Below are 23,374 nucleotides of genomic sequence, written 5' to 3'. Positions count from 1 at the left end.
CATGATAGAGAGGTATCTCCATGGATTTCTCAGCATGGAGGACACCACATCTCCAACTCTATTTGCAGAAACCTGCAGGAACCCTCCACCATGCTTCACTGTTGCCTGCAGACACTCATTATTGTGCCGCTGTCCAGCACTTCAGCAAGCACTTTCCTCCTGCTACTGCACATATTTTACATTTTGAATCATTGTTCTGCCCCCGGTTCCTCTGTTCTGTTTCCATGTCTGAGCTTTGGCTTTTTTGGTCTTTCATGGCCAGACTTCTCCAGATAGTACTTGTGTGTACTTGGGTCCCACTGTTTTCCTCCAATTCTTCGTTGATGGAACTTCTGGAAATCTTCTAAATTTTGAAGTAAGCATGATGTGTCCATCTTCTACATCAAGTTTCCTCAACATTGCCCGTTTCTTGGTGCTTCTTCAAAATAACTTGAAGAGCACATCTTGAAACCACAATCTCTTTTGTGAGACCTTGCTGATGCAGTGTTACTCCTTTGTCTCTTGTCTTGCCATGGTGGAGGATCTGGGGCACAGTTTGAAGCTCCTACACAACTTTTTCTGTTCCACTTCATGATCAGCCTGCAGAATTAATTGATGATTATCAGCACCAAGCAGTTCACACTTTTGTTCATTGATAAAAATGATATATATGCATGCACACACACACACACACACACACACACACACACACACACACACACACACACACACACACAAACACACACACACACACACACACACACACACACACACACACACACACAAACACACACACACACACACACACACACACAGTCTTGGTGTAATGAATGCTCATTAAAACACTCCTGTATGGACAGAGAAAGAGGAACGAGAGCAGTAAAAAGAAAAAGGAGACAGAGGGAATCCTAGAGGACGGAGAGAAGATACTGAACGAAGCCAACGCTCTCTCAGACGACATCAACCGTGGCACTGAGGTCCCCACCCACACACACACACACACACACACACACACACACACACACACACACACACACACACACACACTTCTTTATTTTTTGGATTTAATATTTTTTTTTTGCAATAAAATCTTTCAATTACAAGTTAAAATACATTGAAATAAATGATTTTTCTAATTTTTCTTACTAAAAAATTATCAAAAAAAAAAGACGAAAAAGAATTTGATAAAATTCATAAATTCCTAAAAGACATTTTTGATCTTGTGGAGATTTTTACTGATGTATTTCGGATATATATATATATTTTATTTTTTTATTTTTTTTCTATTCTTTGAATTTGTATTTTACAATATACGTTGGGTTTTTTATAAGAATTTTAACCAATAAAATTTAAAATCTATTTTGACATTATTTCATGTAACGACATCATAACACTCCCCCTGGGACATGTTCCCCATCAGTTCAATTTCCATTCAATAATAAATGTTCTTCAGGATAAATCAGGCCTTCTGATTGCTCAAACTTTCTCTCTGTGAGTTATTTAAAGAGGATAACAGTTTGATGTGTGGTCCTGTAGGAGTTAGAGGAGATGAAGCGAGATCTCGGACCCCTGCATGATCAACTCGACTACAGAGTGTCTCGCTTGGCTCAAGTCGTGGAGGATGACAAGCTGAAAGATCTAGTGCTCCGAGCCGAGAACCATGCAACCCAGCTCAACGACTCTGCTACCATACTGGACAGGTGTGTGTGTGTGTGTGTGTGTGTGTGTGTGTGTGTGTGTGTGTGTGTGTTCATGTAAATTTTTTTGTAATAATTCAATTTGATCATTTAAATTTAGTCTGACAAAACATGTGTTATAATGTGTGTTATAATGTGTGTGTGTGTATGTGTGTGTATGTGTGTGTATGTGTGTGTGTGTGTGTGTGTGTATGTGTGTGTATGTGTGTGTGTGTGTGTGTGTGTAGCATCCTGGCCGAAGCTAAGAACCTCTCCTTTAATGCCACGGCCGCATTCAACGCCTACAGCAACATCAAGAACTACATTGACGAGGCGGATAAAGCGGCCAAGCAGGCGAAAGCAACAGCTACGGAGGCTGTGCAGCTGGTACACACACACACACACACACACACACACACACACACACACACACACACACACACACACAAAAAGCTGAAATCTGGTTCCTGGAAAAGAATCCTGAATTGGATGCTGTAAAGATACTAGAACAATATATTACACACACACACACACACACACACACACACACACACACACAGAAAAAAATACAAACCCATACATATAAACCCTTAACACACACACACACACACACACACACACACACACACACACACACACACACACACACACACACACACACACAGTTTTTCAATCACCTAATAGTAGTGATATATTTTGCATAATTCATGTTCAGCCAATCAGCATGCAGTATATCAGGCTCCACCTCCAGTAGTTCACTGAATTCTTAAAATAATGGTTCCTGGAAAGGTTCCTGAAGTTGACATTTTTCCTGCAAAGATGTATACAATACAACACACACACACACACACACACACACACACACACACACACACACACTCACTCTTTTTTTCCTTCCTCCATTCGGCACCTCATAAAAATCCTGAAGCGAGCGCAATAATCAGCTTGTGAGTGTGTGTGTGTGTGTGTGTGTGTGTGGAATGAAACTGCAATTGCACACAAACACAATGAATATGCTAAACACGCCGAATGTTAATGTGAAGAAGCCGAGCAGGTTTTTACTCACAGCCCATCATTCTGTGTAAAAATTAAATTACCTCAGTCTGTTTGTGCAGCAGGGTTTACGTGTGTGTGTGTGTGTGTGTGTGTGTGTGTGTGTGTGTGTGTGTGTGTGTGTGTGTGTGGTCTCTTCGTTTTAAAGGCCACGGGACCTAGAGGTGCTCTGAAAGATGAAGCGAAGATCTCGTTGCAGAAAAGCCAGCGTCTTTGGAACGAGGCTAAGAACCTGGAGAACGTTGTGAAAGGTAATTTAGATATTGCCAAAAGTTTGTGGACACCAAAGATTTTAAACTTCCCGTTTCACATTGAGTCCCGTTCGTTCTTCTAATAAACTCCATTGATCTGGGAAGATGTTCCTCTAGATGTTGTGGAGATTTTGTGGAGATTCTATACAATTGCGTGTCTCCAACTCTGTGGTAACAATTTGAAGATGAACCATGTATGGATAGAAAAGTCAGGTGTCCCAATACTTTTGGCATTTCACTTTCGGCGTCGCTCCAAACTGTTTTTTATAAAAACTACAAATTCAAACTCGTGAAGTTTCCCTTCAGAATTGTACATTTTCAGCTTTACAATTCAAGCTAATCCAGAGCATATAGAATGAAATTACAAGATAGCTACTACTATCTACTGTAGACTGCTAGCTACTAGCTTTGCAAAAAAATAATAATAATTTGTTAGTGATGTTTGCACGTAATTTTTTTTTTTTACTCGTTTTTATTTTTTTTGTATCTACCACATGAAGTGGTTGCTAGCTACCGAACATATCTTATCAAGTAACATTAGCGATTAGCAGTGACTTTTGGTTAGCTGCTAATTCAGTCCTCAAAACACTGTATGTATTTAAGACGGTACCAAGCAAGAAAATTTCTTTATTTGCCTCTTTTTTTTTCGATAATTTTGTAGGAATTTGTAGTGAACATTTTTATTTCCTGTCACTTGGTAAAAACAACCGTGTGGGGACATCAGTGTGAAAATGGAGTTTAAGTAGACTTTGTGAATGGATTTCTTCTTCTGAGTTTTTTCGTCGTGAAATCCACATCCACCTGTTTGGCTGAATTTATTTATGTTTTGCCTCTGAAGACAACGGAGATAATTTGGGAGTTCTGCAGCAACGGCTCAAAGGCGCCGATGCCAAGAACAAAGAGCTGCTGAAGGGCCTGGACGAAAATCTGGCAATGCTCCGAGCCATCCCCAACGGTGTGTGTATAGGAGTGTGTGTGTGTGTGTGTGTGTGTGTGTGTGTGTGTTTGTGTGTGTGTGTGTGTATATATATATATATATATATATATATATATATATATATATATATATATATATATATATATATATATATATATATATATATATAGTGGAAATACACTGACTTTTCTGTTTTTTCACATGCATGACACATGCATGTTCCTTTGGTATCTTGTAATATATAATGTAACAGTATGAAAATTCACTTTAACCAAACAAGTCTATAAATATTTTAACTTTATTTCAATTGAAAAATCCTCCCTTAGGATAAATAACAGCTTTGAACAAGCTCCAATCATTCAGCTAAAATAACTTTTTCATGCCTCTTGTAAAACTTGCCAAAGATGTTCTTCACTAGTTGGACTTTTTTATCCCAGAGTAGTTTAATAGGATAGAAATATAGACAGTTACCTCACACTTTTAAGTTCCAGAGTTAAAAACTAAAATATTAAACAGAATAATATTTCATTGCAAAAAAAAAAGATTTTATCTGCAGCATACTGAATTTACTCTAACACAAATTTACTCTACACCCTCAACATTTACTGTTTTATCATTTCTGAATATCTCATCTCATAGAGAACTTTCAGTTTGTTTCATAATACATAATATATACATAATAGTTTATATATATATCATTGGTTTTGCCTTATTTTTTTTTACTTTTCAACTGTAAAGTTTACTGTAAAACTTACTAGAGATTATAATCTCAGCGTACAGTTTACTGTGCGACTCTGGATGCTCCTGATTCAGATTCATGTTTATGGCAGTCTGAATATAACTAACTTATTATCTAACTAACTTATATAGCAACTAATTATTCATCACATACTGTAAAGTTTATAGTAAAGTTGACTGTAAAGATTACAGTAAAGGTTACTGGAGATTATTATCTCACAACCTTTTACACAGTGACGTTTACTACTCCTTCCTGGATGTCAGTCTGAATAGAACATTCTTCATCATTTTCTAGATTTTTTACTGTAAAGTTTACAACACATCTCTGGATGTACTTAATTCAGTGTAACGTTTTGTGGAAAATATTTGTCATTCTGAATATAATCAACATTTATCCTTTTAATGCCTAGTACATTAAAGTGTCTGGAAAGGTTTTTGGGGTGTGTATTCTCACAACTTGTTTACTGTAAAGTTTACTAATGTCTCTCTGACTATAACTACAATTATTTATAATTTACTGTAAAATCTACAGAAATCTTTTTACAACTTTGGCTCTCTTAGTGTTAAATATATATTTTTCAAATAAAAATTTTCACTTCAGATATGTAAAGTTACTGTAAAGTTTGCATAGGGAAATTACGTTGCCAGGACTATTCATGTAAAAACTTTCAACAACCATACCTAATACAGTGAAAATGTAAAAAAAAAGAAAAAGTTAGGTTTACAATAATAAATATCATTGTTAGAATCTCTGGAAAGAGTTTAATTGTAAATTGTACACTGAATTAAATACATCCAGAGTAATTCTACAGTAAAAACTTAAATAGTAAAATCTGTAGGACTTTAGGTCTTTAAAAAGTTCCTCTGTAACTTTTACTGTAAAGTTGTCAACATCCATGTTGTAATATTTTTTTTGGATTCTTGATTAAGTTTACTGTAAAATCTTAAATTTTCAAGCTTCCTGGCTATTAGCAAATCTGTTCTCTGAATTTGACTCCATACAATTTTTAAAAGTGTTTTCACTGTAAAGTTTACACTGTAATGGTATTTTTGTAAAGTATGTACACCAACGAAGCAAATGTCTTTAGTTAGTGTTACCGTAACTTTTTTCTGGCCTCAGACACGGCGGCAAAGCTCATGGCCACGAAGCAGAATGCGAGCAAAGCGAACGACACGGCCAACGAGGTTCTGGCTCGGCTCAAAGACATGAACCAGAACCTGATGGGCCTGAATCGGAACTTCAGCACACTGAAGGATGACATCAACAAAGCCAACAACCTCATCCAAGACCCCGAGAAAAACAGTAGGTCTTGGCTTTTCTCAAGCTAGGAGTTTCTTCCAATCTTGTAAATTTGAGCTTGTGAACAAATACATTCTATGGACTAAAATTAAAAATTTGTGGACACCTGAGCGGAAGATTGTGATTTTTGAACATTCCCTCCCACATGGCTTTTCTAATGAGCTTCCACTTGTTAAGGGTGTTAGTAGGTAGGGTGAGATAGTGAGGCCTGGGGTGGTGTTCCAATTGCTCCCTAAAGGTTTGGATCTCTATAGCAGGAGATCTTCCACAACTTCTAATCCATGGAACGCAGATCTTCATAGAGCTGGCTTTGTCCACAGGAGCATCGTCCTCCTTGATCAGGTTTGGGTCTTGTAGTTTAGGTGAGGGGAAAATTTAATGCATCAGCATCCAAAGATGTCCATGTTTTTGGAGAAGAACCACACAAGTCAGGTGTCCTGATGATGAGTTTTGTCCATGGAGTGTATTTTATTCAATCAGAATATCAGAAACTGGTCCAAAAAAATGTTTTGACTTTTTTCGTAGTGTCTCCATGTGTCTTACAATCATATTTGTTTTCTCCTCCTACATTTTACATTATCAACATCAACAGCGATAAGTATGTATCTCAGTTTCTATACCATCTTCTCTAGCTTTACCATGTTCCATGCTCCATCCATCTATCTATCCATCCATCCATTGATTTTTCATGTCGACGCATGCACGTAGCTTTCCATCTTTTTGCTAAATCAATCCCAGATTCCCTGCTAGCCTAATACACGCTTTAGCTAAAACCTATGCTAATCGTAAACACACATTTCCTGTGCTTTCTGATTCTTCTAGCATGTGCCTCACGACTTCTCTTTGCTGCTTCTATCAGTCTTTGGGTCTGAAATGAACACTTGCTGTTTGTACACTGTATGGACAAAAGTTTGTGGACATCCGAATATAAGAATGTGTTGTTTTTTTTTAACATCTCATAAGGAGCTCCAGACTTCTGGGAAGATGCTCCACTGGATTTTGTGGAGATTTTAGGAAGATGTTGTGGAGATTTGTGGTAAATCAGGGTGCTAGTAAATAGAATAAGGTGAGGTGAGGTGATGTGAGGGGGTCTGGGTTCCGTTCCTCGTCCCAATTCATCTCTGTAGGGTTGGAGATCGAGAGCAGGAGATCGTCCACATCTTCCAACCTAAGAAAATCAGATACTGGGTGTCCCAATTCTTTTGTACCAACAGTCCATTTTCTGCTGTTTGCTAACAACCTTGCACTTGGTATCTACCTACCCTTGTGTGTGTGTGTGTGTGTGTGTGTGTGTGTGTGTAAAGTCCATGCAGCCGGCGCTAAAGTGAAGGATCTGGAGGATGAAGCTGAGCGCCTGCTGGAGAAGCTGAAGCCGATCCGCGAGCTGCAGGACAACCTGCGCAAGAACATCTCTCAGATTAAGGAGCTCATCAACCAGGCTCGCAAACAGGCCAACTCTGTGAGTCCACACACACACACACACACACACACACACACACACACACACACGTAAAATTGCAATAGTAATATTATTATTATTATATACTATTTTGTTATTAATTCGCATTTAAATCCGTACCAGAAAAACCACGTTAACATGCAATCAACTGCGATGGTCCACTCTGTTCATCATTTAAGTAAAAGATAACGTTATTTATAAAAGACTGTAAAGTTTACAGTAAAGTTAATTGTAAAGATTACAGTAAAGGTGACTTGAGTTTATTATCTAACAACCTTCGATAAATCCTGGATGTCAGTCTGAATAGAACTCACATTCTTCGTCCTTGACTGTAAAGTTTACAACAAATCTCTGGATGTTCTTCATTTAGTGTAGAATTTAGTGTTAAATATCTGTCAGTTGAGTGTAAAGTTTCTGGAAAGGTTTTTGGAGTTTATTATCTCACAACATTGTTTACTGTAAAGTTTACACACACACACACACACACACACACACACACACACACACACACACACACACACACACACACACACACACATCCGTATGTTTACAGATAAATGTATACAATGAAGGCACTTTCATTTATTTATATATTTGTACTGTATTTTTTCCACAATTATTTTTATGTTTACTGTAAAGTTTTCATAGTGAAATGTTATTTCCATTAATTTTTTATGCATTCATTGAAAAAACAAGATATTATAAACTTAACATCCAAAGAACCATAACTTATATAATACAAATGTACAGTCAGGTTTACAGTAATAAATATAATTGTTAGAAGCTTTTAGACTGAATTAAACACATTTCTACAGTAAAACATTTCACTCGACTGCAACAATCCACTCCACCAATCATCACTAAACCAGTAGAAGAGAAACTCCCGTGTCGTTACTATAGCAATCGACATTGTGTACAACTTGGACTTGTAGAAATCAAGCAGATTTATATTAGCGACTTTTTTAAAAACAAGTTCCTGACCTCTGACCTCCAGATCAAGGTGTCCGTGTCGTCCGGGGGAGAATGCATTCGCACCTACAGGCCAGACATCAAAAAAGGCCGCTACAACACCATCGTCCTGAACGTGAAGACCCTCGCCGCCGACAACCTGCTCTTTTACCTCGGCTCGGCCAAATTCGTGAGTAACGGACCGTGTGTGTGCGTGTGTGTGTGTGCGTGTGTGTGTGTGTTTGTGTGTGTGTATGTTTAAGTCCACTGTAATATTAAAACAGACTTGTTTGGGGGTGGGGTTATGCTAAACTGGGTTTGAAAGGTTCTGGTAAAATATTCAAATTAAACCTACAGACACGCAATAAATCCACAATTCACATCAATTCTTTTTAATGAATGGCATATCCAAACATACACAGGTCTCACACATCTTCATCTAGTGAAGAAAGGAAGGAAGGAAGTAAAGAAATTAGGAAGGAAGGAAGGAAGGAAGGAAATAAATTAGGAAGGAAGGAAGGAAGGAAGGAAGGAAGGAAGGACGGATAAATTAGGAAGGAAGGAAGGTAGAAGAGAAGAAAGGAAAGAAAGGAAATTAGGAAGTAGAGAATAAATGGAGGAAGAAAGGAAATAAATTAGGAAGTAGAAAAGGAAGAAAGGAAGAAAGAAAAAAAAATAAAAGGAAGTACGGAAGAAGTAAAGAAAGAGAGGAAGGAATTAGGTAAAGAAAGGAAAGAAGGAAAAAAAAGAAAGAAAGAAAGAAAGAAGGAAAGATATTAGGAAAGGAAAGAAGGAAGTAAAAAATGGCAGGAAGGAAGAAAACACAGTCACAATTCATGTTCAAGGAGTGGTGTGTGTGTGTGTGTGTGTGTGTGTGTGTGTGTGTGTGTGTGTGTGTGTGTGTGTGTGTGTGTGTGTGTGTGTGTGTGTGTGTGTGTGTGTGTGTGTGTGTGTGTGTGTGTGTGTGTGTGTGTGTGTGTGTGTGTGTGTGTGTGTGTGTGTGTGTGTGTGTGTGTGTGTGTTTTCTCGCCACTGCTTTAATGAGGAAACATTAAAATGCACATTGTGTTTATTACTTCGAATCCACAGATAAGCAGCCATTACCTGCAGCTAAAAGGGAAACAATAAAGGCTTATTACTGTTTCTTTGGACCTAATACATTCTACACACACACACACACACACACACACACACACATCCCACGAGAAGGTGTGTTTGTGTGTGTGTGTGTGTGTGTGTGATCAGGGCAGTGAGGCAGCAGCAGCAATTAGCCGGGAGTTTAAACTGAGGCTGTTTTACACTGATTTCCCCTGAGATGTCAAACACACACACACACACACACACACACACACACACACACACACTATATATATATATATATATATATATATGCATGTAAACTCTGTGTTAGTGGCAAAGCAAGACAAGACTGTGTGTGTGTGTGTGTGTGTGTGTGTGTGTGTGTGTGTGTGTGTGTGTGTGTGTGTGTGTGTAGGTGGACTTCCTGGCGATCGAGATGAGGAAGGGAAAGGTGAACTTCCTGTGGGACGTGGGGTCAGGGGTCGGTCGAGTGGAGTATCCCGATCTCACTATAAATGATGGAAACTGGCACCGAATTGAAGCCTCGCGGTATTCAACATACACACACACACACAAACACACACACCTACATGCACACACACACACACAAACACGCTAATACACACACACACACGTGTTTTATTGATGAACATGTGTGTGTGTGTGTGTGTGTGTGTGTGTGTGTCTAGAGTGGGTCTAAATGGCAGTGTGTCTGTTCGGCCCCTTGAGGGCCCCAAAGCGGGCATTTCACCCACCTGGCAGAGCGCCAAGTCTCCTGAGAGCTACACAGTGCTGGATGTGGATCAGAACGCTTACCTGTTCATAGGAGGAATGCTGGGCAGTGTCAAGGTACACACACACACACACTTCTCACTTTACACACACATACACACTTCAGGGAAAAAGGAAAGACAGGAAGGACCGGAAGAAAACATGGAAAGTTGTAAAGAAGTTCTAAAAAGAAGAAAGGAAAGGTGGAAAGTGAAGAAAAAGACTGATGCAAAAGAAGGAAAGAGCTGTGAAGGCAAGGGATAGAAGAAAGCAAGGGAAGATGGGGGATGAAACAGGATTGAGAAGGAAGGAAAGTATGGAGGTGGTGGAGGAAGGTGATGTGAGTGAATGAACGAACAAACGAAAGAAAGAAAGAACGAAAGAACGAAAGAGGGATGGAAATGTAGAGAGAGAAAGTTTAAAAGGAACGAAAGAAATATAACAGGAATGAGAACAGAGTAGAAGAAAAAAGGAGGTGATGGCGGAAGGAAAAAAGGTGATTAGTACAGAATGGAAAAGAGGGAAAAAGGAAGGAGAGAAAACAGGAAGTGGTAGAAACGGGTGAAGAGGTGAAGGAATCGGGGGGGTGGGATGGGTAGGGGAGGGAATTGATAGCAGAGTAGAATAAGGGAAGTTAAGTGAGGGATGAGGAAGAAAGAAACTAAGGACTGAGATAAAAAATAAAAAAAATGTGTGTGTGTGATGGCAGAAAGCAGATGCGGTGAAGACCATCACCTTCTCCGGCTGTATGGGAGAGACGTACCTGGACAGTAAACCAATCGGATTGTGGAACTACAGGGAAAGAAGTGGAGACTGTAAAGGATGTGTGGTCAGGTACAAACATCTCCACCTTCTACATCGCTATGGATTTAAACACTGCTGAACTGATCTTGTGTGTGTGGGTGTGTGTGTGTGTGTGTGTGTGTGTGTGTGTGTCCCCTCAGTCCTCAGCCTGCCGACTCCGAAACCGTGGTGCAGTTCGACGGTGATGGCTACGCTGCCGTCAGTCGTCCGACGCGATGGAACCCCAACGCTTCAACGGTGACCTTCAAATTCCGCACGTTCTCCACCGGCGCTGTGTTGATGTATCTCGCAACCAAGGACATGGTAACGTATAGTTTGTCCCACACACACACACATATAAGCACAACATCTCAAACTCAGTCTTATCTCTCCGAGCAGAAAGACTTCCTGAGCTGTGAGCTGAGTGAAGGTCGTGTAAAGGTCAGCTACGATCTCGGTTCAGGGACTGGTTCCGCACTCAGCCATAAACGCCACAACGACGGACGATGGAAATCGCTCACAATGACTCGCTCGAAAAAAAAAGGTTATCGTAATTTCTGATTCAGAAATTCCTTCCTCTAAATGTAAAGCAAACAAAAGGTTCCTCATCTAACCTCTTGTCTCTCAGGCACTTTGACCATCCTGGACATGGACACCAACGAGGAGGAAAAACTTTTCATAGACTCTCAGGGAGGAGCAACAGGGCTCAACCTGAAGGAGGATGAGAGGATCTACTTTGGTGGTTTACCCACCATCGGGAACTACAGGTAAACACCTCCAACAAGCAGGGCAGCAGAAGTTCAGTGGTCTTCAGAAGATCGTCAATTCAAACCCAAGCTATAGCAAAGTTACTCGAACTCAACTCAAGGCGATTAACTAAATTCTTCTGAGCTGATTTGTTAAGGCATTGGACTCTGGACCAGAAGGTCACCAGTTCAAATCCTAGCACCATCAAGATGCCTCTTTTGGGCGCTTGAGCAAGACCTTATTGAAACAAATGCCAAATTCTGTCTTAGCCATATGCAGTGAATGTAAGGTGTTGGTGTGGGACCATTACAAGTTTGAGACCACTTGATGGTTGTTGAGATTAGAACCCGGAGTGGTGGTGGTCAGATGGCTAGCAGACATAAGTGAAAAGGTCATTACCGAAAAATTTCTTGGAAAATAACGACTAGAACAGAAAGAATTAGGAGCCAATGATACCACCAGTTCTGAAATTTTGAACCAACCAAGAAACACCTAGCTAGCATGGCTCTGTTGTTGCAAGTGGAAACCTGGATAAACGTTATTGCGCTAACTTGATATGTTAAGTCTGGGAAGTGATAGTGTTTTACCATTCTAACATTTGATTGATTTATTTTTTTCAATAGCAAATCCAGGTAAAAGCTCTATCATCAAATTTTACTTTAATGCATGTTTTACTTTAATGCATGTTTTAAAAGCCACGTCGTACCTTTTTAACTCACAGCCAAGCGACAGTTTATGACTATAACACATTGTTGCTTAGCACTGCTCCGAAGTCGCCTTGGCGCTAAGTCACGCTTCCCAAGATCTGGTATTCCCATGCTATCGACTTTCCCTGCTTTCTGGCTCCATTTGGATGTAAATATTAAAGATGGTAAGATTCACCAGTTCTGTATAAACTGTATCCTGGTGTGTATTGTGTCAGGCCTGAGGTGACCCAGAGGAGATACTCCGGGTGTATGAAGGACATTGAAGTATCCCGAACACCATACAACATCCTAAGTAGTTCCGACTACACTGGAATAAGCAAAGGATGCAGCATCGAGGTGTTCTTTCTTCTTGATCATAAAACTTTCCATATTTCTTTCTTGCTCTCTTTCTCTCACTTTTTCTAACATGTCCTCCTGTCTTCCCCACGTGGCAGAACGTCCACACGGTGAGTTTCTCCAGGCCCGGTTATGTGGAGTTGAATCCGATGGTGTTGGACATCAGTTCAGAGATCACACTGTCCTTCAGCACCAAGAAAGAGAATGGAATCATCCTATATGGCCGGGGTGGATTGACCACCCTGACCCACAGCTCACAGAGCATCCAGAACCGCAACCCCGGCCGCAAGCGCAGGCAGACCGGAGAGGTGAGGGGGAGTCTTTGGGGAGTCTTGCGGGACAAAGTGATCAAGTAAAATATTACACAGAAAATTGGACAGAAATGTAGACGAAGAGGAGGAACGGACAGAAATAAATAGGAAGAAGAAAATGAGAGAAATAGAAAGACAGGAAAAGACAAACAGACAGATGGGAGAAGATGATTTGGTAGAGCGACGGAGAGCAGGAGGACAAAAAAAAAGATCTACTTAGAAAGAAAGACAGGTGGACCGACAGACAGGAATACCGAATCAGACGGGTTGGAGAAATTGTTAGAAAGATTGATGGAAAGAAAAAAAAAAGAAAAACGCAGGAATGGAGAGAGGGAGAGGAGGAAGATGATTGTTTGCGGTCCTCGGTTCACCATAACAGTGATGAAGCCAGAGGGTTAGCGGTGTGTCTCACATGCTATAAAGGAGATTGATGACTCACCTGTGTGTGTGTGTGTCTGTGTTTGTGCAAGAGTGTGTGTGCAAGTGTGTGAGTGTAATTGCTTCTGGCCGATATAAAACAAAACACACTCTCTCAAGACCAGCGGCGCAAGGATCGGTTTAATTAAAATATGACATCCTACGTCTCTTTCTCTAATGTCTCTTTCTCTCTTCCTTTCATCCTCCCTCTCTCTCGTTCTCTCTCTTTGTTTCTCTCACTCTATCTCGAGGGCATCACATCAATTACATGGTGCAGGTCGTAGCTTTAACCTGCTCTCTCCTTCCTTCCCTCTATAAAACCCTCCTTCGCTGCCTCCGTGCGCCCCTCACTCGTAAAAATAGATTTATCCTCCACCTCGTTGATGGATGGGGTCCAATTTGCACCAGGTCCTCGCGAGACGCCGTCCGAGAGCGTCCCCTTTCTGAAAATCATTATGGGCCCTAAATGAAGTGGACGCGGCCGGGGGTTGTTTCCTGCTCCTCTTTTTTATTTTCTCCCCATTTTTCCTCGCCTGTTCTTGCCACAAGGGCTTTCGAGAATAAAAGCCATGCTTGTGCATGTCTTGCTGTAATTTTGCGTCTACTTGAAGGAGTGTGTGTGTGTGTGTGTGTGTGTGTGTGTGTGGTTCAGCTCAATTCTGGAAGAAACATATTTTTCTCTTCTAAGAGCTCCTGTGGTCGGGGAGGTCAGTCGACCATGGAATGTTGACGTGTTCTGGTCAGGGCAGGTGAGATCTTTAGCTTAGTTATGGTTTTGGAAGGTCACAGTGGTGAGACAGGCAGGACACAACCATGAGACACACCTTCAAGTTTAATCATGAAGGAGTGCTTCATTGAGTGTGGAAAAGGGGCCGTGAAAAAAAAAAGGGGGTGAAACAATGTTGCTTGATGATAGACAGTCCGTAATGATTGCGTTTTGGTGCTGATGTGAGTTTGTTCAACCAGTTACTTTCGTGGTCTTTCCGCTTTCCCAAGTATCAAGCTGCCTGCTGGCCATTATTGCTTGGCCTCCGCTTCAGCCGTCACAGCTTGAGGTTGTCCAGTAAGCGCTGGAAACCTACAGGGGGCCCCATTGAGCCCAAAAGGCAGGAAACATGACTCTTGCTTCTAGTTTGCAGCCCTTTGATAATCGGACAAGCATTAGGAGTTGGGGGTAAGGTGTCAAAACCAGATACCTAAGACTGGGTGGTACAGTGCTGTCCAGTACTTTCTGGTGGTGAAAACAAGGGCGTTGTGTTCCGGATTGTTGTATGTTCACTCATCTAAGGCTTTAGACCTGGTTTGCAGATTCTGTTAATCCATTCCAAGGGTGAAACATTTGCTATAAAGTTCCTCTGACATGAGCTGTTCTAGACTCTGCACGCCTATGTGCAGAGGTGGAACAAGGTTCCCTGTCCCGGTTGGCTGTTATTGGTGTGTCTGTGTTGTCATCTATCTGTCTGTCTGTTTCATCTGGTTGGATGTCTGGCTGACTGTCTGGCTGTGTTTCTGACTGGCTCCCTACATATATGCTTGATTTATCTGTCTGTCTGTCTGTCTTGTTGTCTGACAGTTGATCTGGTTGGTTGTATGTCTGTCTACATATATGTTTGATTAGTCTGTCTGTCGTTCCATCTGGTTGGATGTTTGTCTAACTGTCTACATATCTGTTTGATTAGACTGTCTGTCTCTCTGTCTCTGTCTAGTTATCTATGGTTCCATCTGGTTGGTTGTCTTCCTACAAATATGCTTGATTGGTCTGTCAGTCTGTCTGTCTAGATGTCTCTCATTCCATTTTCGTTGATTGTTTCTTCGACTCTCTGGCTCTGTGTCTGACTACATATCTGTTTGATTGGTCTCTGCTTGTCTGCTGATTCATCTGGTTGATTGGCTTGTTGACTGTCTTGCTTTGTGTCTGACTGGCTGCCTACATATATACTCGATTAATCTGTCTGTCTAGTTGTCTGTCATTCCATCTGGTTGGATGTCTGCCTGCCTGCCTGCCTACGTATCTGTTCGACTGGCCATCAATGTGTCCGATCGTCTGATTCTCGGGTTGTTTCTTACCTAGCTGTCTGTCTGACTGATTCTACCCTTTCTAGAAGGTTCTATGTACAATAAGTTCCTCTTTTGTCCTTTCTGTTCTCTCTCCTTTCTGTAGCCGTATGTGTCAGTCCAGTTGATTAAAGGATCTTTGGAGGTGCTGGTGTTCAGTGGCAGTAGGAACCCTCGTCGCGCCATCAGAAAACCTGACAAATTGATTTTGCATGATGGACTTGAGCACTCACTGCGCATCCGCCGCCACTCAGGAGGGTGAGAGAAGCATTCATTTACGCCCTAGTCATCTTTCTATCTATATCTCTTCATCTCCATTTCACATTTTCACCTTTCTTTCCTTCTGCTACATTCTTTCATTTATCCTTGTAAAAGTACAGATTGGACTTTGACAGTGTGTGTGTGTGTGTGTGTGTGTGTGTGTGTGTGTGTGTGTGTGTTAGCTCATTCTCAGTGCAGGTGGATGAAGAGGACCGAATAGAGCAGGCACTACCCAATGATCAGCCAATCATAATCCAGAGGCTGTTTGTGGGCGGAATTCCAGCTGACATGGCTGGAGGCCTGCAGAGACCCGGCCTGCCGTTTGAGGGCTGCATCTGGAACCTTCTGATCAACACCATGTATGTCTCTCACACACCAATACACACCTACACAAACCTACACACACCTATACACACCTACACAAACCTACACACACCGATACACATCTAGACAACCCTATAAACACTCCTATACACTCATCTACACAAACCTACACACACCCACAAACCTACACACACCTTACAGACACCTGCACACTCCACCACAATCTTACACACACCTACACTCTTGGAAACACACCTATACACTCCTACACACCTACACACACCTTCACACTCGCAACCACTCCTACACGCACCTACACACTTCTACACATGCCTACACACACCTACACATTCCTACCCACTCTTACACACACCTGCACACAAAAACACACTCCTAAATAAACATACTGAAAAACAGCTACACTCTCCTATAAACCTGTACACGTACACTTACACACATACACACACTGAACAAACCCCTACACACACCTAAAAACCACTACACACACTAAGCAAACTTCAACACACACCTAAACACCTGAACACACACTAAATAAACCTCTACACACACTAAACAAAGCCCTACACAATCCTACACACCTCTACACACACACACTAAAACTCCTACACACCTACACTTTAACACACACTTTAACTTTCTTTCAAAAGCCAAAAACTGGTGTCCTTGTGCTTTAATTACTTACAGATACATCCACTTTATATCTCAACAACACAACATAACACAAAAAACACAACAGGACAACCAGAAGTAGAAAGAAAGCAGAGTTTTTTTTGGTAAACCAGGCCATGTGCTCCCCCTACTGGCTGACGAAAGCCCTGAGAACGTTTTTACTGCTGTAATAAAGTAATGGAGCTGTGTATCAGGGTCGATAATAACATGCTGTAAATCCGATGAGCTGCATTAGCCGTTACTGCCGTACACACACCAGAAGCTAGGTGCGATATGTGTGTGTGTGTGTGTGTGTGGCGGTTTAAAATGAGCCTTGCGCCGGGCCAGCGGCTCTGTTTTGAGGTGCAGTCATATAAATGAATCGCCAGGTTTTTCTTTCGCTAATGACGAGTATGAATCTCTGTCAGAAAGCCCTTGACCTCAGTGGCGGAGCGTTAAACGAGTGTGTCCTTGCTCATAACTGTGGCCATTATTCACTAGTCACTCTGGCGTTTGTGTGTGTGTGTGTGGGTGGGTGGGTGTTTGCACCGTGTAGCAAAGATCACCCCTAACCTCAGCTCTTGATATTGATGTAATGATATGATGTAAGGTATTCTCATTTTTCGACCCGAGAAACAATGCAAGAGAAGGCTAGTTCTGGTTAGCAAGCTCACGCTTACAATTAGCAGCTAGTCTGTCGCTAGCGAATCACAAATCAGACAGCTGTTAGTTTGCTGATTAGCTAGCTACTAAGGAAACTACAAGGAATTGTCTAGGTGGTTAGCTAGCTAGTAAATAAAATTCTGCCACCTAATTTTTGGCTTGCTAGCTAATCTTCGGCTAGCTATTTGGTTAATTAGGAGTTTGTAAGTAAGAACGCAACTCTTTCTTTTTCATTTTTGTTAGCTAAGCCTGTCAAGCTATTTGTTTAACTAGCATTGTTTTCTCCGAATTGATAATGTAGCTAATTGGAATGCTAATCTACCTAAAATTCACCAAATAAACACAAAATTCCTGTTGTTAGAATCGTTAAAATCTTGTCGCATAATGACCGTTTTTTTAAAGTACGACAGGAGGACAATGTGGCACACGGAAATGTTTATCACAAACTTTGCTAAGTCTGATAGCTAGCTATTAGCTAAAGTTAGCAATGAACTGGTAGTGGGAATCATGGTATGTTGTCTAATTCCTAATATGATCCCAGTCGGGACTTGTACATGCTAGCCACCTCACTACCGCTTGATTTATACTAGCTAGAAAAATGGGCGTGGCCTTATTTGATTGATATTTTGCATCTAAATCCATCAACCTGTCGCTCAATTGCAGCCCGATGGACTTCTCGCAGCCGGTGGCCTTCGAAAACGCAGAAATCGGGCGGTGCCCTGATGTCGCCCCGCCCCTTCGACTTCCACCACCACCTCCAGGTGCAGAAAAAGAGGAGGAAAAAGAGGATGAGGAGAAGGAAGTAACCCCGCCCAAATTACCAACTTATACAGTGAGGCCGCCGCCTTCACCTTCTACGGTACGTCCTGTGTAAAAAAAAAAATAAATGATGCCATCTGATGGGTTGGAGAACAGCTGCTGCGAGTGTGTGTGTGTGTGTGTGTGTGTGTGTGTGTGTGTGTGTGTGTGTGTAGAAGGCTATAAAAATGGAGCACTTTTCCAGGCCATTAGCCTCAAAGATGGGGTGAGGGCAGGAGTTATATATTGAGAGGGCTAGAGAGACAGAAGTGGAGTGAGATGGATGGAGAGAGGGAGAAAGAGGACGAGAGGAAAAGTGACACCACGCTAGCGCTTCACCTTTTCTCTCCTCTTGAACCGTCGCTAACAGCTCCAACGCTAATGATGATTGTGCTTCCTGTGCCGCCTCATTTAGCAGCTTCATCACCCTGAAGAACGTTTTCCCCCAAACAACTCCCTGTCCGCCGAGGCCACGCCCACTCCGATCCCATTATATGGCTTACATTTTCATTTGGCCACCACATTGTTATTTTTTTTTTTATTCCTTCTTTCCGTCTCATCGCCAGTTACATAGGACCTCGCGACTAGCATTACAGAATCAATTAAAACATTACTTAATCTGTCTAAAAAGGCTTTAGCTGAACATGCTGGTTTTTTTTCTTTCAATAAAATTTGTTAAGTAGCTAGCGAATTGTTTTTGCTGCTAGCGTTAACTGGTGCTACCAGAAAAAAAAACGTCGCCCACTTTCTTTTCTTTGATATCTGTCACGGGGAGACCTGATACGGCAAAAGTATTGGGACACCCGAATTTTCTTTTCCTAACACCTGTGAAAAAATCGCTGCATGATTCCCTGCATGATACCATGTTCACCCTGCTGCTTCTAGGCCACGCCTCCTGCTGATGTCATCACCGTTCCTGCCGTGCCCGTCGATGTCCATGAACCATCGGTAATGCTATTCTAAAACTCACACACACACACACACACACACACACACACACACACACACACACACACACACACACACACACACACACACGAGAGAGAGAGCCCCAGAACTGCCATGCTGTGTACTTTACTGCCATCTGCATGACACCGTCTGCACTGCACCTCCAGTGCTCCAAACACACACATAGTTTGTGTTCAGAGGTTTTCACCCAAACAGTGAAACATGATCTATCTCCTGATTGACTTTCCGTTTGTCCAATCACAGGTCTCCTGTGCGGTGGGGGCGGAGCCTGAGGTCCTGGATTTAGCGAAGCAGTTTGGTCTCTCGAGGAACAGCCATATGGAGTTCGAGTTCGACGACCGGAAGGTGAAGAACAGGTGAAGATCAAATCATTATCTATCTATCTATCTATCTATCTATCTATCTATCTATCTATCTATCTATCTATCTATCCATCCATCCATCCATCCATCCATCCATCCATCCATCCATCCATCCATCCATCCATCCATCCATCCATCCATCCATCCATCCATCCATCCATCCATCCATCCATCCATCTATCTATCTATCTATCATGGGTTTTTGTTTTTTTCCCTCAGTGGGAACCTTAAGTGGCAAATCGCATCATAAATGACATAAACGATCAAAACGAATCATCTTCCAGTATGCAAATCACCTCATTTGCATATTCCAAAACATGATTCACATATTTGGTGATTTTGTTGAAGTCTGATTATAGAGTTCGAGTTGAGGACTGAGGCAGATTCGGGGCTGGTGTTCTACATGGCCAGAATAAACCACGCTGACTTCGCCACGGTGCAGGTGAAGGAGGGGATGGCTCACCTGAGCTTCGACCTCGGCAGCGGCAACACGTCCGTCAGCGTCCCCCGTATCATCAACGACGGCCACTGGCACAAGGTTCAACCAGAATATCTGTCTGTCTGTCTGTCTGTCTGTCTGTCTGTCTGTCTTCATAAACACTGGCACCCTAGAATATAGGCTTAACGGGGTGTGTGTGTGTGTGTGTGTGTGTGTGTGTGTGTGTGTGTGTGTGTAGATTAAAGTGCGTAGGGATAAACAGAGAGGAATCCTGACCGTAGACGGACGTTACATTAAACACACCGTGAGTCCGAAGAAAGCCGACATCCTGGACGTGGTTGGGAAGCTGTACGTCGGGGGTCTTCCTTTAAACTACACTACTAAGCGCATAGGACCGGTACTGCACACACACATGCACACAACCACATATATAAATAGCTGATATATTGACACGTATGCTGGCATTGTGTGTGTGTGTGTGTGTGTGTTTGTGTAGGTGGTGTACAGCATTAACGGCTGCATCAGAAACTTCCGTATGACGAACGGGCCGCAGGATCTGGACCATCCGAGCTCCAGTTACCGCGTGGGCTCGTGCTTCACCAGCGTGCAGAGCGGCTCGTACTTCAGCGGCACGGGCTACGCTAAAGCAGGTAAGCGCAGGCCGTGTTCCAAATCACACACTGAGGAGTGTGTTAGAACTGTGTAGAAGCTTAAAAAGCCTCGGATGCGTCTCAAACCGCATTACCGTTTTTACAGTGAGCACCTACAGAGTGGGGAACGAGGTGACCGTGGCCCTGGAGTTCCGCACCAGCACCGCTACTGGAGTTCTGCTCGGCGTCAGCAGCCAGACGATGGACGGCCTCGGCATCGAACTCATCAACGGCAAGGTGAGAGAGAGAGAGAGAGAGAGAGAGAGAGAGAGAGATAAATACATGTTAAAGAAAGAGGAATGGAACAAAGGAGTAAATTGAGTTAAAGGAAGGAAAGAAGGAAGAAATGAGACAAAGAAGAGAAGGAAGGATTGAGGAATTGAATAAATTGCGTTGTTTCTCTCCGTCCCTTCAGCTCCTCTTCCACGTGGATAATGGAGTGGGGCGTGTCACGGCAACCTCCCAGGGGGGGGAGCTCTGTGACGGCCAATGGCATTCGGTCACCGCAAATAAACTGAAGCACCGTCTCGAGCTTATTGTGGACGGCCAAAAATCGGAAGCAGCCAGTCCGGACGCTAGCTCCGCCTCCGCCGACACCAACGACCCCATCTTCGTAGGCGGATACCCAGGTACGTCCATCGAACCGTCCCCATAAAGACAGCACGTTAGGATGTGTGTAGAAAAGCTGCGATTTTTTTTTTATATTGAAGGGACCTTTTCAGGATTATTAGCATTGGCTCCACCCACTTTTACAGCGAAACAGCCACAAATTGTATATTTATTTCAACAAACATGATCTGAACAATAATCATTATTAATATTCAATAATGTAATTATTAGTAATGTATTTCTCGGGGTGTGTGTGTGTGTGTGTGTGTGTGTGTGTGTGTGTGTGTGTTTTACAGAGGGCCTGAAGCAGTTCGGCCTGACCACCAGCACCCCCTTTAAAGGCTGCATGAGGAACATAAAGCTCATTAAAGCGGGAAAAGTCCTGGAGGTTCAGCTCAACAAAGCAACAGAGATTACTGGGGTCCAGCCTCTCACATGTCCCGCTGCCTAGACACACACACACACACACACACACACACACACACACACACACACACACACACACACACTTACCATTTGTCTACATCTACATGAAGAACCACCAAAGAAACCCAAAGCAGTGGAAGAAATGGACCCAAACCAAAATAACATACATTTGATTTTCATGGTCTTGATGTTCTCCATGTTCTCCATGTTTTCCTGTCATGCTTCTATGCTTTTTACCGTGGCTAATAACGAACCAATCCCAGTGTCAAGGGTTTGTGTAGCGATAGACAACTTTCTTACAGTACTGAAGCATCATTTTCAGGATACTTGTACTTTTCCTGACTATTAATAAAAACCACTGTTCCTCACAAGTCCTGTTTTCTTACCAAGACCAAGTTTTGGGACTCCTGGGACACTTTTCCATTCATATAAGGTCCTTTTTTTAGACTGTTCCCACAAATCTGCATTTGATTTACATTTTACCCAAAACCTGATCCAAACTGTGTGTCACACTGAAATCGGTCTGGACTGCAACATGTTGATGTGCATTCCATTACAGCAACACCAATGGTTGGATAGTATTAATGACAAAAAAATATAAATATCTAATATTATGGGACTGGAGGAGAGAAAGAGAGACAAAGAGAATATAGAATTTCACCAGCAGAGGGCTGAAATGATCAGTGGTTAAAAAGAAAAGGTTTTTGAATATCGCATATTGTGCATTTTACTAGAATTCAGACTCTAAAAGGCTCTAGAACCTATGAATGCACAGGACCGTGAACTACCAAATATTCTTCTTTTTGTCTTCTTTTTTATAGAAAACCTTTAGAATAATTTTTTTTCAGGTGAGTGAAAAATGGACGTGTTAATAACCCGTTAACACAAATCCATTTGATTTTATTAACGATTAATGCAGCGTCCATAATTTTTAATTGCGAAATTAAAACCTTCAACGTATCACACGTTTATTCATGACGTCCTTTCTTTACTCAGACCGTCCGTGTGGAAACATAGCAAAGGTTCAGTTTGGTATCCTGATGATTTATGTCATTTAAAACGCAATAATTACTTTAAAAGTATTTACAAGAATATTTTGACGTCATGCTCTATGTTGAGTTTGGTTTCACTAATAATTAATAATATAAAATAATTATATAAAACATATTTCAATGTTTTTTAAATTAACACAAAGTTAAATATGTACCTTTTAAAAATCTATACAATGTCTGTATTATGACAGTAAATAAAAAAAATATTAAAAACTACTATTTTTTATCAATTTATCCATATTCCATGACAATATTCCTGTGCACAAAGCCAGAAGATCTGCTTTAAATTGGAATAAAGACCTTCTCACATCACCTCCATCTATACCTGACCCAACTTAGTTACACCCTTGTAGCTGAATGAGCACAAAATCTCTACAAAATCTAGTGGAACATCTTCCCAGAAGAGTGGATCTTATTATAAGGGCAAATGTGGACTAAATGTGGACTGTGGATCTTTAAAAAAAGCACAGAATCTTATGGTCAGGTGTCCACAAACTGAAAACATGACAAAAGGGAGGTGCAAAAAGGCATGAAAAATTACAACAGTCAGTAATTAGAAAGCAGTCCTGCCCCGTGTCAGTGCAAATTAATATCAGCTGCTTCA

General features: G+C 41.7%; 1 protein-coding gene across 1 annotated transcript in view; it reads left to right on the top strand.

The window, feature by feature from the left end:
- The window catches only part of lama2 (laminin, alpha 2), a 79,421-nt gene extending 57,332 nt beyond the window's left edge, over positions 1-22,089 (top strand). The window contains exons 29-55 of the mRNA XM_083534631.1: positions 840-956; positions 1,516-1,679; positions 1,904-2,042; positions 2,857-2,959; positions 3,798-3,914; positions 5,755-5,937; positions 7,239-7,393; positions 8,388-8,531; positions 9,837-9,970; positions 10,111-10,270; positions 10,902-11,026; positions 11,137-11,299; positions 11,375-11,519; positions 11,604-11,742; positions 12,645-12,765; positions 12,864-13,073; positions 15,655-15,806; positions 15,992-16,168; positions 18,129-18,324; positions 19,149-19,211; positions 19,476-19,588; positions 19,943-20,132; positions 20,272-20,430; positions 20,530-20,683; positions 20,790-20,920; positions 21,099-21,312; positions 21,589-22,089. Of these exons, the coding sequence (XP_083390757.1) occupies positions 840-956; positions 1,516-1,679; positions 1,904-2,042; positions 2,857-2,959; positions 3,798-3,914; positions 5,755-5,937; positions 7,239-7,393; positions 8,388-8,531; positions 9,837-9,970; positions 10,111-10,270; positions 10,902-11,026; positions 11,137-11,299; positions 11,375-11,519; positions 11,604-11,742; positions 12,645-12,765; positions 12,864-13,073; positions 15,655-15,806; positions 15,992-16,168; positions 18,129-18,324; positions 19,149-19,211; positions 19,476-19,588; positions 19,943-20,132; positions 20,272-20,430; positions 20,530-20,683; positions 20,790-20,920; positions 21,099-21,312; positions 21,589-21,743 (4,023 nt within the window). The 3' untranslated portion in view covers positions 21,744-22,089. The remainder of the gene's footprint in view (positions 1-839; positions 957-1,515; positions 1,680-1,903; positions 2,043-2,856; positions 2,960-3,797; positions 3,915-5,754; positions 5,938-7,238; positions 7,394-8,387; positions 8,532-9,836; positions 9,971-10,110; positions 10,271-10,901; positions 11,027-11,136; positions 11,300-11,374; positions 11,520-11,603; positions 11,743-12,644; positions 12,766-12,863; positions 13,074-15,654; positions 15,807-15,991; positions 16,169-18,128; positions 18,325-19,148; positions 19,212-19,475; positions 19,589-19,942; positions 20,133-20,271; positions 20,431-20,529; positions 20,684-20,789; positions 20,921-21,098; positions 21,313-21,588) is intronic.
- The last annotated feature ends 1,285 nt before the right edge of the window (positions 22,090-23,374 follow it).

This window comes from Silurus aristotelis (genome assembly GCF_946808225.1).
Source record: "Silurus aristotelis genome assembly, chromosome: 28".
Lineage (NCBI taxonomy): Eukaryota > Metazoa > Chordata > Actinopteri > Siluriformes > Siluridae > Silurus > Silurus aristotelis.
The sequence above is the reverse complement of the archived record's forward strand: the minus strand, read 5'-3'. Positions and strand labels throughout refer to the sequence as shown.